Raw genomic sequence first — 12078 nt, 5'->3', positions numbered from 1 at the left:
TCCAATAATAAATAAGGGAAGAAACTGGGAAAAAAATGAAATGGGAATCTGAAAGATTAGCCTAAAAAAAATTATGTGGCTTCCATAGCCAGGTACAACACACCGCTACCTACTCACAACCATACATCTCTCTCACTGCCCCACTCCCATCCAATGTAGTATTACTGGTGCCAAGTCTTCCCAAACTGATCTACAATGCCTCCCAATTGGGGGGAGGGGGTAAACAAAGAACTTACATGTATATATGCATTACCTATGGACACAGACAATAGGGAAGTCCTGGGGAGGAGCGGAACCGGTGTAGGGGGACAATGGGGGGGGGGGACATCTGTAATACTCTGAACAATTAAGATTTTTTAAAAGAAGTTATTAAAGACAACCCTGGCCAGAAAGCTCAATTGGTTACGGCACCCTGATATGCCAAGGTTACAGGATCGATCCCCCAGTCAGGCCACATACAAGAAGCAACCAATGAATGCATAAATAAGTGAAGCAACAAATTAATGTTTTTTCCATTCTCTCTCTCTCTCTCTCTCTCTCTCTCTCTCTCTCTCTCTCTCTGTCTATGGTATACAGGCATGATAAAAATCAATAAAAGAGCCCTAGCCGGCTTGGCTCAGTGGATAGAGCGTCAGCCTGCGGAGTGAAAGGTCCCAGGTTCGATTCCAGCCAAGGGCACAGGCATGGGCTGTGGGGTCAATCCCCAGTAGGGGGCGTGCAGGAGGCAGCCGATCAATGATTCTCTCTCATCATTGATGTTTCTCTCTCTCCCCTCTCCCTTCCTCTCTGAAATCAATAAAGAAATATATATTTTTTTAAAAAAGACTGGCAGTATCACACATGACTTTTTAAAAAAAAATCAATAAAAGAGTTATTAAAGAAAGACTAAGAAAATTGAAAACCAAACTCACAATTTCTTTTTAAGGACAGAGCAGCCATTTTCAAAATGAAATTAGAAACTGAATAAGGTTCTAAAGGAATAATTAAAATATTCCAAGTTATTCTATTAAGAAATATATGTTCCACCCTAACCAATTTGGCTCAGTGGATAGAGCATCGGCCTGCAGACTGAACGGTCCCGGGTTCAATTCCGGCCAGGGGCATGTACCTTGGTTGAGGGCGCATCCCCGGTGGGAGGTGTGCAGGAGGCAGCTGATTGATTTTCTAACTCTCTATCCCATTCCCTTCCTCTCTGTAAAAAAATCAATAAAATATATTTTTTTAAAAAAAGAAATGTATGTTCTTAAAACAAATGTTAAAATAAAAAGTTAAATCTCATAAAGAGATAATATTTTCAAGTTATCTTTTAAGATATGGTTATTTAAAACTATTGTACAAAAATGTTATTTTAATTATGCTCTCTTACTTTTCCCTTATCAATCTGGGGGTGGGGAGAGGGGGCATTCTTCTTTTTAAAATCCTCCAGAAAAATCCTTTCTTAATTATCAAAAGACAAAAAAAGCAGGCAAGAAAGAAGTATGACATAGCAAAACTATTTAATATTGCACATATTTTCTGTATCATATTGGAAGGCTGACTAGCCTCACAAATGCCTCTGCCAATTCAGAGCAGGAATTATAGGTTTCAAGCAAAGAACTTTATATGAGTTTAAAAGCACAATAAATGTTTGCTAAAATAAGAACTACAGAATAAAAACTGAAACACTTCTGACCTGAATAGAAAAAGGAGAGGAGTATGAAACAAGTAGAAAAAGTGTAAGAGTCCTGAGACAAGCCAAACAGAGAAAGCCTTTAGCCAAGAAAGAGACAATCTTCGTCTGTTACTGCTTATTTGGACCAGGCTCTGGAAATGGCCCTGTGCCCAAAATGTGGAGTTACAGAGCTTTGTTCAATAAGCTTGAAACAAGGTCCCAATCAACTGTGAAGTTAACTTGATTCAGAATGACCTATATAAACACTACAAAATAGTTCTATTTAGAAAAGATGAGCTACAAAATAAGACTTTGGTGGAAAACATAATATAAAACACTGGCATCAGTGTATATATATATATTCTGAAATATATATTTAATACTGGGAAAAACTGGATCTGTCACCAACACTTTGACCCATATGAAATTTCTTAGTACCATCCAATGACACTTTTCTGTCACCTCTTAAGAATATAATACTCCAGATGATAACTATACATAAATCTCAAAAAAAAAAAATTGTGCTTAATTTATGTATAACCACTTTTTATCCAAAGTAGGATCTAAGGTAAATATGAAGTTTTAAGAGAACATTAAATCACAATTTATCTTTTAAATATCAGGTCATGAATTGTACTTATTCTCCAACCTACTATTCCTTTCTAAGAATAATTTTTAATATTTCATGAGTGTCTCTTATTAAAAAGACTAGGGGCCCGGTGCACGAAATTCATGCGGGGGGGGGGGGGGGAGCGGGGCATTGGGGAGGTGAGGGGGAGAATGGGGGGAGAGTCCCCTCAGCCTGACGTGCACCCTCTGTCAACGTTCCGGGACCCCAGTTGCTCCAGGCCTAGGCACAGAACTACAGGCTCAGGGTGGCCTGGCTCCCGAGGATGCCTATCCCAGGGACACAGGCTTTTTGGTGCCCGCGGGCACGCCAGCGGCTGCAGAGCGAGAACCTCCACCGGTGACCGCACACACACTCCAGTAGGGCAGGAGCTTTCCCTGCATCACCATGGCGACGCAGAGGAAGCTCCAGGCCCCGCTGCTGGCTTCCACAGGCGGGCGCCGCCCCAACCCAGGCTCCCAGGTGCCTATGCGCGCCAGCGCCAACCCGGCAGGAGCTTCCCCGGTGTAAGACCACATTTATACTGACACCAAAACCAGATATTACAAGAAAACTACAGACTCTCAGGTGCATAGAAACAAAATTTTTAACAAAATTTTAGCAAAATAAGTCTAAAAATCTATAAAATGGATAATACGTCACAATCAAGTAGTTTATCCCAGGAAAGCAAGGGCAGTTTAACATTTAAAAGAAAAAAAAATGTAATTCACCATATTAACAGACCAAAAAATATATACATGATCATTTCAACAGACAAATAAAAAGTTTTTTATAAAATCCACTACCCATTTTTGACAAGAACTCTCAGCAAACTAGCACAAGAAAACAACTTCATACAGCATATTTCTGAAAAATATATAGACTACAATCATACTTACAGTAAAAGACTGCTTTCTACTAAAATAGCAAAAAGGTAACAATGACCACTTTCACTACTCCTATTTCAACATGGTCTTGAAGCTTCAAACTAGTGCAGTAAGACAAAAATAAAAGTAAAAAGCGAGAAAAATAGAAAATGGAAAAAAGTAAAACTTTTTATTTATAAACATGATATTCTATGTAGAAAATACAATGGAATCTATATAATAAATACTATAACTAGTAAGTGACTTTAACAAGCACACAGTTTATCAATATCAATTGTATTTCTGTATATATAAGCAAGAAAAAACTCAAGATTTAAAATAAATACCAAATAGCGTGACAAATATGATATACTTTGGAATAAATGTGACAAAGAAATGCAAGGCTTAAATATTGAAATCTACAGAAACCACATGAAAAGATATTCGACATCATTAATCACTAGGGAAAGGGAGATTAAAACTACAATAAGACACTACTACATAACTATTGGAATGGCTAAAATTTTAAAAATTGACCAGAGCAAGCACTGGTGAGAATGTGAAGCAATTAAAACTCTCATTAGTGTTGATGGGAAGGTAAAATGGTATAATCATTTTGGAAAACAATTTGGCTATAAATCTGGTTATAATGTTAAACAAGCATCTACCATGTGACCTAGCCATTCCACTCACAGGAAGCTAATTTACCCAAGTGAAATAAAAACACAAGACCATATAAAGACTTGTACACATATTCACAGTTTTATTTGTAATAGGCAAAACCTGAAAACAATCCAGATGTCCATCAACATGTAAACAGATAGCGCGGCCTGGGTTGCTCAGTGGTTAAGCATCGACCTATGAACCAGGAGGTCATTGTTCAATTCCCAATCACGGCACAGGCCTCAGTGGTGGGCCATCCCTAGCAGTAGGGGGCTTGTAGGAGGCAGCCAATCTATAATTTTCTCTCATTATTGATGTTTCTATTTCTCTCTCCCTTTCCCTTCCTCGCTGAAGTCAATAAAAATATATTCCAGGGGAGGGTACAAACGGGCTGCGACCTGGCCGCTGACCCAGGCGGCGGGTCCGGCGGGGAGCGAGCGGGCGAGGAGCGGAGGCCCCGCACTGACGCTCCTCGCCTCCCAGGCAGCCGTGCCCAGCCCGCAGCCCTGCCGCCGTCGCCCCAGGCCCACGCCGCGCTGCACGTGCGGACCGCTCCCTCAGTCCGCCCGTTTGTCCATCCGCTGAAATGAGCGAGCTTAACACCAAAACATCCCCAGCAGCCAACCAGGCACCTGGCCCAGAGGAAAAGGGGGAAGCTTGCAATGCCAAGAAGGCCGAGGGGGGGGAGGAGGAGGTGGACATCGACCTGACAGCGCCGGAGACAGAGAAGGCTCCCCTGGCCATTCAGGGCAAGTTCCGGCGATTCCAGAAGAGGAAAAAGGACCCCAGCTCCTGAGTGCCGGCCTCGCCCTCCCCACTCCACACTCCGCAGCTCTGGCTTCCATGCGCCTTGTCTCTGTCCGTCTATCCCGGGTGGGCCGTACGAGGTCCACAAAATCATTTACTTGGTCTGGCCCTGCCAAGGCATTAGGGGTGAGTTAATTAAATGTTTGATCAAATATAGCAGGCTAATTTTTAAGTTGAAAAAAAAAAAAAATATATATATATATATATATATATATATATATATATATATATATATATATTCCAGCCCTAGCCAGTTTGGCTCAGTGGATAGAGCTTCAGCCTGCGGACAGAAGGGTCCTAGGTTTGATTCAGGTCAGGGACACATGCCTGGGTTGTGGGCTCCAACCCCAGTGAGGGGCGTGCAGCAGGCAGCCGATCAATGATTCTCTCTCATCATTGATGTTTTTATCTCTCCCTCTCTCTCCCTTCCTCTCTGAAATCAATAAAAATATATATATATATATTTTAATATATTTTATTCATTTTTTACAGAGAGGAAGGGAGAGAGATAGAGAGTTAGAAACATCGATGAGAGAGAAACATCGATCAGCTGCCTCCTGCACATCTCCTACTGGGGATATGCCCGCAAACCAGGTACATGCCCTTGACCGGAATCGAACCTGGGACCTTTCAGTCCGCAGGCCGATGCTCTATCCCCTGAGCCAAACCGGTTTCGGCAAAAATATATATTTTTTAAAAAGTGCATGGCAGGCGACCACATGAGGCCCTCAGGAGACCGAGAAGTGCAGACGGAATTGGGACCTCCTGCTTCAGCGAGATGTTTCTCCACTCTTACCTCAATGAACAGGGAGACCGGGTTTATACCCTGAAGAAGTTTGATCCTATTGGACAACAGACCTGCTCGGCCCATCCTGCTCGGTTCTCCCCAGATGACAAATACTCTCAACACAGAGTCACCATCAAGAAACGTTTCAAGGTACTGATGACCCAGCAGCCGCGCCCTGTACTGTGAAGGTCCCTTAAATTTCATGTCTCTCCTGCCACCTGCGACCCCTTGAGACTTTTCCGAAACCAAGCTTTTCAGTCTGTGAGCCTTGAGGCCTTCTTACCACCCTCGCTCTTTGGAATCGGTGTCATCATTACCTTAGATCATGCTTGTGGGAAGCAATCATTGTAGCACACCCCCCCCCCTTAAAAAAAACAAGTTTGAGTCTGCTTTTCGTATTTTGACTGCCACGTTATTAAAATGATTTGAAAAAGAAAAAAAAAGTGCATGGCACAAGCACAAATTTTAAAAAAATAAAAATAAAATATATTCCAAAATAAAAAAGAACCATAAATGGATAAACAAAATGTGGAACAATGGAATAGTACTCAGCAATACAAAGGAGTGAACTATTTTTATATACAATATGAATGAATCTCAAAATAATTATGCTGATTGAAAGTAGCCTGACAAATCTACACTAATAAAAGAGAAAAATGGTAATTGGCGTACGGCGATACCTTTTTCATTGGCTAATCAGGGCTATATGCAAATTAACTGCCAACTAAGATTGGCAGTTAACTGCCAACAAGATGGCGGCTAATTTGCATACGTAGGCACAATGCAGGGAGGTGAAAGGGAAAGCAGGAAGAAGCCCCCTGCTACTGACAGTGATCGGAAACCCAGGGGGGAGCTAAGAGCTGGGGGGCAGGGCAAAGGCGGCCCTGGGGCCGCCTTTGCCCTGCCCCCCAGCCATGATCGGAGAATCAGGCGCCTTTGCCGCCCTGGCCAGTGATAGCAGGAAGTAGGGGTGGAGCCAGCGATGGGAGCTGGGCACGGTCGAAGCTGGCAGTCCCGGGAGCTAGGGGTCCCTTGCCTGGGCCTAAAGCGAAACCCACAATCGCGGCGCCCCCTGCTGCCACTGCAGGTCCCCGCTGCCTGGGCCGGACGCCTAGGCCAGAAGCGTTAGGCCTGGGCAGGGGCGGAGCCTGCAACCGCGGGGAGCTGGGGGTCCCCTGCCCAGGCCTGACACCTCTGCTGGAGGCCTCAGGCCTGGTCAAGGGGCTGATCCGGTGATTGGTGATCGGAGGGTGATGAGGGTCAACTCCTCTGGCTGAGGCATCAGGCCTGGGTGGGGGGCGGAGCCAGGGATTGGGGGGATATGATGGTCCCCTTGCCCAGGCCTGAAGCCTGGGTCAGAGGCGTCAGGCTTGGGCTGGGGGTTGAGCAAGCGATCAGAGGGAGATGGGGGTCCCCTGCCCAGGCATGATTCCTGGGCCAGAGGACTCAGGCCTGGGCGGGGGCCAGAGCCAGTGATAGGGGGGAGATGGGGGTCCCCTGTCCAAGCCTGACACCTCTGGCGGAGGCGTCAGGCCTGGGCAAGGGGCCGATCAGGCGATCGGAGGGTGATGGGGGTCAACGCCTGAGGGCTCCCAGTATGTGAGAGGGGGCAGGCTGGGCTGAGGGACACTCTCCCACACACACACACACACACACACACACACACACCCCCAGTGCACGAATTTCGTGCACCGGGCCCCTAGTAGTATATAATATTTGATTTCATTTATATAAAATTTCAGAAAATGTAAACTAATCCATAGTGACAGAAAGCATGAGGACAGGGTATAGAAAATGAAGAGGGATAACAAAGGAGTATGAAGAAATTTGGGGAGGATGTTCATTATCTTGAATGTACTGATGGTCTCATGGATAATGTAAGTATCAAATTTTATAAAACTGTGCTTTAATTGTGTGCAATTTACTTTACTTCAAGAAAGATCTTATAAGAGAAATAGGGTAAGTGGTGATGGTTGCCCAACAATGTGAATATACCTAATGCTAATGAACTATACACTTAAAAATGGTTGAAATGATAAATTTTATGTTGTGTATATTTTACCACACAAACAAAAACTTTTTAAAAAGAAGAGTTGGTTTACTGACCTCAAAGCTAAAACTGAAAGTGATAATAACTATAGTAAGTCGGTAAGAAAATGAGTAAGGAATCCATATACCCAGGCTATCTACTCCTTTGACATATGCTGCCGGTTGCTTAAAGCTATTTATAAGATGTTACCTGTGAGATATGATTGATGGAAGACTCCATTCTCCGAAGCTGAGAGGCTTGGATGTCCAGCAATTGGAGTACATTGTTGGCCAATGCATTTATTTGATAAGCAACACTAGCTAGGGATTGGGTTGTATAGGCTTTGGTCTCTTCTAAAGCTTTTCTCTTGTCTGTAGCCTGAAATAAGAACAAAAACAACCAATATTTATTAAACACATATTCTATAGAAAGGCAGAGTTATAGTTCTTTGTAATAGAAAAACCCAATTGAATTTAAAAAAAAGGGCCATTCTGATGATAGTCTGACACTTGTAAAGCCATAGCAGAAATCCCTGTCAGCAGATGTGAACTACTCCCTCCTGAGCAGCCCGTCCACTGAGGTCCACTAAAGGAGCCACCAAGCAATTGACATCAGAGGCACACTGTAACAGGTGGTGCTAAGTTGCTTAAAGCTCCTGAACCACAAATTTATCACATTACATCTTTAGAACCTTAAGTCTGCCCAAGCTCCCCAACCCTTGTTGAGAATTTAAACTATTCCATAGTATTGCTGCCTTGGTAACTGGCCTGAAGGGCTCTTGAACTGACAGTAGCTCCTCTAAGCAAGTACATGCCCTAGATAATAGCCCTCAAGAATCACAAGTAAATATATACATGCGATTGATACGACTCCCCCAAAACCCCTCGTGATAAAGTATCCCCTGCCTCCCAGCTCCCTCCCCTTTAGTTCCCCTTAGATAAGACCCCATTCCCATTAGAGATTATAAAAAACCCACTCTTTTTGGTTTGAACTGACCAATCCAGCCTTATCCTAGGAACCCCAAAGCACTCCACCCACAGACCCTAATAAAGGCATCTGCCCAGGTCCTGCTGCTCACTCTCTCTGCACCCCTGCATTGGCTTCTCCATGTGTATCCTCAAGGAATACTGTGTACCTCCTCCGGGACCTGTCAGTAATAAACTTCTCTATTTCACTTCCCCTTCAGTCTTTTATTGAACCTTGGCTCACCATCTGATGACATCCTGAGGTTCTACTTAACAAATTGTAACCAAAAAAAAAAATCACCAACACCCATTAACAATGATATGGACTAAATCCATTCCACCTTATATTCCTGTTTACATTAATTACCACTGAAAATCAAACCTCCCTGTTATCCATTATGATCAAGTCTCTGATCTCCATAAAAACTACTGTGACTCTTATTACCCAATTCTCTACCCGCCAGTTTTTCCCAAACTCCTATACCTCAGAGTAAGGTGGTATGCAAAGTTCAAAGCAAAGCTCAGAGTGAAGTTTAAAGATGAGTAATAAACTTGTCTTTGGGGATGGGGATGGGAGGTAGCAACTTACTACTATATCACAAAGGGTTAGATAGCATTAATTTATATCATCTAAAAATGAAGAAAGGTCAAGAATCAATAGGAAAAAAAAATGGAACAGAAGTCTAACAAATAGTTTACAAACAGTTACTCGTGTTCAAGTAACCCTTATTTTACTTAATGGTCCCAAAGAGCAATAATGATGTTCGCAATTCAGATATACCAAAGAGAAGCCGTAAAGTGCTTCCTTTAAGTGAAAATGTAAAAGTTCTTGACTTAATAAACAATTGTATACTGAGGCTGCTAAAATCTAGTAAGAATGAATTTTCATCCATGAAATTGTGAAGGAAAATGAAATTCATGTTAGTTTTGCTATAGCACCTCAAACTATAAAATTTATAGCCACAGTACATGATGTACTATGTTAAGATGGAAAAGGTATTAAATTTTGCATGGAAGACATGAATAGAGACCATGTTACCATAACTTTTATTATAGTGTATTGTTAAATTGTTCTATTTTATTAGTTATTGTTGTTAATATCTTACTATAACTATTTTCTAAATTAAAATTTATCATAGATATGAAATATAGGAAAAATATTATATATTAAATATGTTTATAGAATGCTATTATTTCACTAGAAAGGAAGATAGAAAAATATATGCTTGAGTAAATCATAACATTTGTTTGTTTTTTGTTGTTAATCCTCATCCAAGGACATTTTTTTCCATTGTTTTTCAGAGAGAGTAGAAAAGAGGGGGGAGGGAGAAAACAGAGAGAAGGAGGCAGAGAGGAGAGAAAGAGAGACACTGATGTGAGAGACACACTAATTGGTTGCCTTTTGCACTCCCAGAACGGGGGTAGGAAGCAAACCCACAACTAAGGCATGTGCCCTTGACTAGGAATGGAACCTTCAGTGCACACGCCAGCACTGTAAACACTGAGACACACTAGCCAAGGTAACACTTTTTATTACATACTAGAGGCCCTAGTGGCTGCCGGCTGCTGCCCAGGTATTCCCTCCCTTCCCCTGGCCACCTGCTGCTGCTGCAGCCAGGGCTTTCCTCCCCCACCACCCCCCCAACCCCCCGCCAGTCCCACCCCCTGATCAAACTCCCAGACAACTCCCAGTTGAGGGGACAATTTGCATACTATGCTTTTATTATATAGGACTAGAGGCCCGGTGCACAAAAATTTGTGCACTCGGGGGGAGGGGGGTCCCTCAGCCCGGCCTGTGCCCACTCGCAGTCTGGGACCCCTCGGGAGATAATGACCTGCTGGCTTTGGCCTGCTCCCGGGTGGCAGAGGGCAGGCCCAATCCCTAGGTGCAGCCCCTGGTCGGGCTCAGAGCAGGGCCAATTGGGGAGTTGGGGCGCCGCCCCCTGTCACACACAGAGCAGGGCGATCGGGAGGTTGTGATTCCACCCTCAGTCACGCTCAGGGTAGGGCCGATTGGGGGGTTGGGCACCATCCCCTGTCACACTCAAGGCAGGGTCGATGGGGAGGTTACGGCGCCACCCCCTGTCATGCACAGAGCAGGGCCAATCAGGGGGTTGGGGCATTTCCCCCTGTCACTCACAGAGCAGGGCCCATCAGGGGTTTGGGGCGCCGCACCCTGTCACACACAGAGCCACAGGGCGATCAGGGTGTTTGGGCGCTGCTCCCTGTCATGCTGATCCCGGTGCCGGGAGGCCTCGCGGCTCCGCTGATCCCGGTGCTGGGAGGCATATTACCCTTTGACTATATAGAATAGAGGCCTGGTGCATGGGTGGGTGCCAGCTGGTTTGCCCTGAAGGGTGTCCTGGATCAGGGTGGGGGTCTCCACTGGGGTGCCTGGCCAGTCTGGGTGAGGGGCTGAGGGCTGTTTTCAGGCTGGGGGTGACTGAAGCTCCCAACCGCTCCTTTTTTTCTTTTTTTTTTTCTTTTTTCTGGGCCAGCTTTAGCTTTGAGGCTTGGCTCCAGCTCTTAGGCCTCCGCTGCTGAAAGTAGGTTTCTGGCCTTTGCTACAATATTGCGATCCTGCTGGCTGAAGCCCGGCAGTTTTCTGGGGTTTTGTTTAGCTTCTATGTTTGTTACAATGTTTAAACTGCAGGTTCAGAGGCCTGCAGAGGCAGGCGGGGAACACTGGAGTCCTCCATCACTGAAGCAAGCAAGCCTCATGTTAGTTTCAAGCTGCCTGGCTGCCGGCCGCCATCTTGGCTGACAGTTAATTTGCATATTGCCCTGATTAGCCAATGGGAAGGGTAGCGGTTGTACGCCAATTACCATGTTTCTCTTTTATTAGTGTAGATGGGTGAGTGGGTTAGTTGAAAGAAACATGGATAAAATTCTTTAAACATTACTTTGATTTGTAGATTTGTTTTAGAAACTATGTAATAATTTACACAATGATGAAATTAAATTAAATTTTAAAAAAGAAATTCACCAAAATTAAATATAAAAGTAATCAAGGAGCCTCATGTAATTCAAACTAGTGGCTTAACCAGAAAGGAAACATTCTAAAAGTTACTTTAAAGCAAGTCATTTGATTGTATATGTTTTTTAGAGAGAGGGGAAGAGACTGATGTGAGAGCACAACACTGATCAACTGCCTCCTGCATGCCCCCTACCAGAGCTGGGCATGCAACCAACCAGCAACCTTTTGGTGCACTAGACGATGCCCAACCACCTGAGCCACACCTGCCAAGGCTGATTGTATGTTCTTTTTTATTATTTATTTGTAGTAATTGAAATTGAAATTTTATATCTTTTTTGTTGTTGTTAATCCTCACCTGAGAATATTTTTTCCATTTATTTTTAATATGTGTGTGTGTGTGTGTGTATATAATTTTTTTTAAAATTTCAGAGAGGAAGGGAGAGGGAGAGATAGAAACATTAATGATAGAGAGAATCACTGATCGGCTGCCTCCCGCACACCCCCTAATGGGAATCAAGCCCACAACCTTGGCATGTGCCCTTGACAGGAATCGAACTGAGCACCCTTCAGTCTGCAGGCTGACGCTTTATCCACTGAGCCAAACCAGCCAGGGCTCCATTTATTTTTAGAGAGTGGGAGGAAGGGGGAGAAAGAGAGCAAGGGCGAGAGAGCGAGAGTGAGAGAGAATGATTGGTTGCCTCCCGCACATGCTGGAGTGCAGGATCC

The 12078-nt window shown here is 44.0% G+C and overlaps 3 protein-coding genes across 8 annotated transcripts in view; 2 read left to right on the top strand and 1 right to left on the bottom strand.

Annotated features, from left to right (window-relative positions):
* The window catches only part of ABI1 (abl interactor 1), a gene marked incomplete at its 5' end in the record, with an annotated part of 95806 nt that overhangs the window by 44557 nt on the left and 39171 nt on the right, over nucleotides 1-12078 (bottom strand). For 3 of the 6 annotated variants that reach the window (XM_081093238.1, XM_081093239.1, XM_081093242.1), the window contains one exon: nucleotides 7621-7788. The exons of the other annotated variants lie outside the window; for them this stretch is intronic. In XM_081093238.1, the coding sequence (XP_080949364.1) occupies nucleotides 7621-7788 (168 nt within the window). The remainder of the gene's footprint in view (nucleotides 1-7620; nucleotides 7789-12078) is intronic. 6 annotated transcript variants of the gene reach the window in all.
* On the top strand, nucleotides 4303-4659 carry LOC308534051 (Purkinje cell protein 4-like protein 1). Its single transcript, XM_081112335.1, has one exon. The coding sequence runs from the start codon at nucleotides 4374-4376 to the stop codon at nucleotides 4581-4583; it is 210 nt and encodes a 69-aa protein (XP_080968461.1). The 5' UTR covers nucleotides 4303-4373; the 3' UTR covers nucleotides 4584-4659.
* LOC308528012 (H/ACA ribonucleoprotein complex subunit 3-like) lies at nucleotides 5373-5567 on the top strand (the record flags this gene model as incomplete). Its single annotated transcript, XM_081103472.1, has 1 exon — nucleotides 5373-5567. One exon carries the CDS (start codon nucleotides 5373-5375, stop codon nucleotides 5565-5567), a length of 195 nt encoding a protein of 64 aa, XP_080959598.1.

This window comes from Myotis nattereri, assembly GCF_964212035.1.
Source record: "Myotis nattereri genome assembly, chromosome: 1".
In the NCBI taxonomy this organism is placed as follows: domain Eukaryota; kingdom Metazoa; phylum Chordata; class Mammalia; order Chiroptera; family Vespertilionidae; genus Myotis; species Myotis nattereri.
Note: the sequence above shows the minus strand (reverse complement) of the source record. Positions and strands in the feature narration are given on the sequence as shown.